This window comes from Myotis davidii, unplaced genomic scaffold (genome assembly GCF_000327345.1).
Source record: "Myotis davidii unplaced genomic scaffold, ASM32734v1 scaffold524, whole genome shotgun sequence".
Lineage (NCBI taxonomy): Eukaryota > Metazoa > Chordata > Mammalia > Chiroptera > Vespertilionidae > Myotis > Myotis davidii.
This window is the reverse complement of record NW_006299263.1, coordinates 1198933-1205270: the sequence shown is the minus strand read 5'-3', so window position 1 is coordinate 1205270 and position 6338 is coordinate 1198933. Positions and strand designations below refer to the sequence as shown.

Genomic DNA, 6338 nt, shown 5'->3' with positions numbered 1-6338 from the left:
GCACCGGGCCTCTAGTATATATATAAAAGCCTAAGCGACCAGTCGACCAGTTGCTATGATGTGCACTGACCACCAGGGGCCAGTCAACTTGGACAGATAAAAAGAGAAACAGGTGATTGAATCTATGAAAGATCACAAGCAGGTGGGTCTGAGCTGCAGTTTGCATTGGGAGGCCATGCCGTTGGCCCAAATTCCACCACTCCCCAGGCACCATTCCGGAGGCACAGTGCCCCCTGACTCCCATCAACCCCTCCGGTTGCGCCCTCCCCGGGCAGCCAGGACTGAGGGATAGAGCGAGGGAAACGAGACCACGAACTCTGTTCCTAGTGCCCCTCTCCTCCTATCAGACCAGAGTCACCCCAGGACTTGAAAGATGGCGCGAAAAATGGGCAGCCCTGCTGCACAGTTACTGCACCTCCCTGGTCTGCCCCGGGTGTCCCTTCGGCACTCACCCCATTTCTCTGAGCCTCAGCCTGCACCACTAGTGAGGCTGTGGGAGCTCCGCCCTAGGGACCCACTTCTTTATAGCTGGGTGCAGCAGACCAGGAGATGGCGAGGGGTGGCGGTGGAAGATGGGGGCAGATGCTCAGCTGACTGGGATGAGCAGGACTGGGATGAGTGGGAGTGGTTCCTCCCCAGCCGCTTGCCGCCTCGCGCACTACTACATCCCTTGGGGGATGTTGGATGTTGGATTCAGCCCAATCCCTGCAGGCCATGCTGAGGGACCCCACCGGCGCACAAATCTGTGCACTGGGCCTCTAGTTGGCTATAAATCAGAGGTTTCCATCAACTCCTCTTGGGTTTGATTAATTTGCTAGAGTGGCTCATAGAACTCAGAGAAACATTTTACTATAGGCGACCAGCTTATTATTCAAAGGTATCACTCAGGAACAGACAGATGGAAGAGATGCATAGGGCAAGGTATGGTAAAGGGCATGTAGATCCCGTGTTCTGTACAGGTGCACCATTCTCGCCAAATTTCCATGTGCTCACCCACCTGGAAGCTCGCCAAACCCTGTCCTTTTCTGTTTTACTAGAAGCCCAGTGTACGAAATTCATGCACTCGGGGGCGGGGGTCCCTCAGCCCAACCTGCACCCTCTCAGTCTGGGAGCCCTTGGGGAATGTCCGACTGCTGGCTTAGGCTCGCTCCCCACCACCGCTGCTACGCTTGCCAGCCGTGGCCCTGCTTCTGGCTGAGCAGCGTGCTCCCTGTGGGAGCGCACTGACCACCATGGGGCAGCTCCTGTGTTGAGCATCTGCTCCCTGGTGGTCAGTGTGCATTATAGTGACCATTCGTTTCTCCATTTGGTCAATTTGCATATCAGTCTTTTATTATATAGAATTAGAAACTTCAGTACATGATTGATTAAATTATTGGCCATTGATGATCGATTCTATCTCCAGTTCTTCTCTTCTCCCCAGAGGGGAGGTGGACTGAAAGTTCCAAACCTCTAATCACATGATTGGTTCTCCTGCCAAGCACCCCCATCCCTGGGTGCAGCCCGAGAATAACCTCATCACATAACAAAAGACATAACTTTTAACACTTAGGAAATTCCATTTGAGGTACAAAAAATACATTTCTTAAAAAAAATCACAATATTATCACAATATTCATGACTTGAGTTTGAATGGCTTATTTGATTTAGCCTGTAGAGAAGCATTTGACCCTATTATTTATGTTCATGGTAGAAAGCTAGAAGAAATTTTCAATATCTTCCACTCTGTCCTAGCTAGTATATATTATGAACCCTGTAATTTAAAATTGCCACTGAGTAAAGAAAAAAAAGAGTCCCTGGAGAATTGCTGCTAGTCACCATAGACCACTGGTTTCAAAACCTTGGCGACAGAAGTAAAACAGGCTACCCGTGAATTATAGAGAGACTTGAAATTTTGTTCCAGAGTAGTATTTTCTGCCTGGTAAGGCTATTTTTGCCTTATCAGCTTGTTTAAAAAATAAAAAAATAAATGTTTCCAGTGAAAAAATTACTGAGGAAAAGGAGAGGAAATTTATATATATATGATTGTTTTGAATTCAGTATCTATTGAATAAAGGATTAGCTGAGTGGCATATAGTTAATTTCAGGTCCACCTAGGTCCCAAGGTTAAATTTCAGATATTTATAATCACAGTTTACTGAATTAGTAGTTCATCAGCTTTTTAAAGCATTGCAGAAGATTTTTGGCCCGTGTTTATCAGGAACTTTTTACTCATTTTGTCTCAGGTACTAACTAGAAATATCCTGAAGAACATTAGTCTTTGGAAGCATTCATCAAATTTAAAAGTATTTTTTTGGAGAAAAGCTGACAAAAAAAGTGCATTTTTTAGGGTTGTTTTTTTTTTAACTGTTCATGTGTAGTTTTGTCTTAAAACATCCTTTCTTTTTCTCTTTCTTTCTCTCTCTTTTAGGTCAAGATGATGTTTTTAAGTGCCTTGGAGAGAATATTCTTCAAAATGCTTTTGATGGCTATAATGCATGTGTCTTTGCCTACGGACAGACTGGTAATATTAAATGATATATGTTGTTGTTTTTTAAATATATTTTACTGATTTTTTATAGAGAGGAAGGGAGAGGGATAGAGAGTTAGAAACATCGATCAGCTCAGCTGCCTCCTGCACACCTCCTACTGGGGATATGCCCAAAACCAAGTTACATGCCCTTGACTGGAATCGAACCTGGGATCCCTCAGTCCACAAGCCGACGCTCTATCCATTGAGCCAAACTGGTTAGGGCTGTTGTTGTTTTTTTAAGCTTTAAGGATTTCGATAAAAATATACCAAAAAGGATTCATATTGTAGCATCTTATCAGTTATGATTGATAAGGAGCATTTTGACTTCTGTACCTCTGTGGTCACTGTACTTAAAGTGAAGGAGTCACTGTTTTAAGGGTATATTGTACCTTTGTCCAATTGAAAACTGTTCTTCATGGAAAAATGCTTATGATATTGTTAAGAGGCAGAGTGTATAGTATTTATAAGGGTGGTGGCTCTGATCCAGGTTATCCCAGCTCCAACCCTGTTTCTGCCATTGACTAGCAGTGAAACTTGCCCCTCAGTTCCCTTGTCTGTAAAATGTTGATAATTATAGACCTTTCTTATTGGGTGGGTTGTCACAGTGAGTTAACATGTGAAAACTTTTAGAAAAGGCCTGGTACGTAAGAAGTGGTGTATTAGCCCAGGTAGCATGGCTCAGTGGTTGAGTGTTGACCTATGAACCAGAAGATTCCTGGTCAGGGCACATGCCCAGGTTTTGGGCTTGATCCCCAGTGTGGAGCATGCAGGAGGCAGCCAATCAGTGATTCTTTCTCATCATTAATGTTTCTATCTCTCTCTCTCCCTCTCCCCCTCCCTTTCTCTCTGAAATCAATAATTTTATATATATGTATAAATATATATAAAAGGAGTGATGTATTAGTTTAGAAATTATGATAATGAGATAAAGTGTCAAGTGACAAAAGCAGCAACTTGTGTTTAAAAGTGTGTTTATAGGCCATGGCCAGGTAGCTCAGTTGTTTAGAGAGTTGTCCCAGTACACCACGGTTGCGGGTTCAATCCTTGGTCAGGACACATGCAAGCATCAACCAAGCTATAATAATAAAAGCGTAATATGCTAATTAGACTGGACAGCTGAATGACCTTTCGGACCAAGCCGGGGCTGCAAGGCTGAGACAGCCTCCCCGGCTGCGAGGGTTGAGCCCCTTGCATGAATTTCATGCATCGGGCCTCTAGTGAATGCATAAATAAGTGGAACAACCAATCAATGCTTCTCTCTTTCTCTTCTATCTCTCTTCTCTCTCCCTCCCCCCCTCACTGTCCCTTCTTTTCCCTCTGTCAAATCAATAATAAAAAAAAAGTATGTTTATAAAATCACTGCTACTAAAAAAAGAAACAGAATTATACTAAAGAGTGTGATTGCTTGGATTTTTTTTCCTTTCTATTTTCTGATGTTTTCTACATTGTCTTTAATGAATATGTATTCTTTTTTTTTCTTTTTAAAAAAAATATATTTCATTGATTTTTTACAGAGAGGAAGGTAGAGGGATAGAGAGTTAGAAACATCGATGAGAGAGAAACATCGATCAGCTGCCTCCTGCACATCTCCTACTCGGGATGTGCCCGCAACCAAGGTACATGCCCCTGACCAGAATCGAACCTGGGACCCTTCAGTCCGCAGGCCGACGCTCTATTCACTGAGCCAAACCGGTTTCGGCAATGAATATGTATTCTTGATACAATGGAGAAAATAATTTTATGGTAGGAAAAGATTACTCTGGTTTCTACACTATTGTCAAGGGTAGTAGGTTACTTTGCTCTGGGGCCTATAGGGATAGCATAATTTTTGCGAGATGGTTAGTGGTTGAGAGTAGGCACAATAGTATTATTGATCATATGGATTTTCCCTGTTGATTTTAGAAAACTATTTTCCAGTCCTTTTAGGTAATTTTTTAAACTCTGAAAATGCTTAAAGAAGTTTTTGTTTTCTTCTTGAAGGATGTTTACTTTTGACTTTTCCACGTGCAGTAGGAAAGCTTCTGTACTTAATAGTCTCATCATTATATTTGGGTATATTTCTTATTTTATTTAGGGCATTTTCCTAAGTGCTAGTAATTTATTTTGAGCATTGGAAAGAGCTTTATGTATTTCAGCTTCTCAAAGAGACAGTAATAACTGCAATTTTCATTTTTTTAGGATCTGGAAAATCTTATACCATGATGGGCACAGCTGACCAACCTGGATTAATTCCAAGACTTTGCAGTGGACTCTTTGAACGAACTCAGAAAGAGGAAAATGAAGAGCAGAGTTTTAAAGTAGAAGTGTCCTATATGGAAATTTATAATGAAAAAGTCAGAGACCTTCTTGATCCCAAAGGGTAAATGACTTTGAGACTTTACTATTATAGTATTATGGACTAAAATTTAAATTGGCTTAAGTAAAAATTTTTACATTGAACTCTAACAGAGAGTTTTTTACCTAGTTATTTGTGATTTTATCTAGATTCCTAGTTACTGTTTTTTGTGATTTGCTGTTAGTTGCACTGAGTGGCTTTCTGCAGCCAATTCTGGGCTTTTGAAGTTTGGGCTGAAATGGGGTAGGGAAGTGTGGGTGAGCAGCACCTGTTTGGGTCATACTGCCTTTGTCATATACATCCTCATTACTTAGTTTCCGGATAACTGGTATCCTTAGTCAAGTAGGTAATTATTGTTTTTTTAACCAAGAAATTTCAGGAGGAAATCAGCTGTTTGTTTATAGGCTTTGGAGAGAGAGACAAAGGGATATGAAACCTGGACTCTAGGATCTTTAATCTTAAAGATTCCTAGGTTGTTAAAAAGTCCCAATTTATGGCATAGACTTTGAAATAAAAGTGGCTCAGAAGTATTAGAAAGCCTTAAAAATGTTGTTCTCACTCTGCAGTCATATCTGAACCTAATGGAGAAGATAAGAGGTATCTGAGGAAGTCTGTTCCTTGCACACAGCATTTTCTGAATTCTGATTTTAGGGAAGTATAACAGTGAGTGAAAGAAACAGATAATAACCACAGCTTGTGGCTTGTGGATGTAGAAACTGTCCAGGAGGTCAAAGAGCCAAATGAGCTGAGGCTTACAGAAAGTGCAGAGGGTAACGAGGGGACAGTGAGTTATGTTTGGATGAAGATGGTCAAGGAAAGATCGTCTTAGAGGCAGTGAATGATAGTGATTCATTGAGACCGTTGCTCAATCAAAATGAGCATCTTTGCCCGGAGAAGGGAAGATTCACTAGAGCAGCGGTTCTCAATCTGTGGGTCGCAACCCCTGTGGGGGTCGAATGACCCTTTCACAGGGGTCGCCTAAGACCATCGGAAAACACGTATATAATTACATATTGTTTTTGTGATGAATCACTATACTTTAATTATGTTCTATTTGTAACAATGAAAATATATCCTGCATATCAGATATTTACATTACGATGCATAACAGTAGCAAAATTACAGTTATGGAGTAGCAACGAAAATAATTTTATGGTTGGGGGTCACCACAACATGAGGAACTGTATTAAAGGGTCGCGGCATTAGGAAGGTTGAGAACCACTGCACTAGAGGGTGCTTGATGAATTTTGTGCTGAGTAGGAGTTTGTTGACAGAGAAGTCAGGGAGAACCATTCAAGCACAGGGACAGCCCATGCCAAGCATGTTTGGAGAAATCCCTGATTTCTGTCCAGTGTGACTGGAGGGCAGGATGCATGGAAGTCAGAATAGGGCACAAAAGGAGGCCAGACTTAAGGAAGGTTATGGCCTGAGCACCCACATCTTGCTGAATATTGTGCCCTTGTACTTTTTCTGGCTCTACCCTGAAAACTT

At 41.8% G+C, this 6338-nt stretch overlaps 1 protein-coding gene across 1 annotated transcript in view; it reads left to right on the top strand.

The window, feature by feature from the left end:
* KIF13B (kinesin family member 13B) overlaps positions 1–6338 on the top strand; it is a 176153-nt gene that overhangs the window by 46748 nt on the left and 123067 nt on the right. The window contains exons 4-5 of the mRNA XM_015571149.1: positions 2411–2503; positions 4691–4871. Of these exons, the coding sequence (XP_015426635.1) occupies positions 2411–2503; positions 4691–4871 (274 nt within the window). The remainder of the gene's footprint in view (positions 1–2410; positions 2504–4690; positions 4872–6338) is intronic.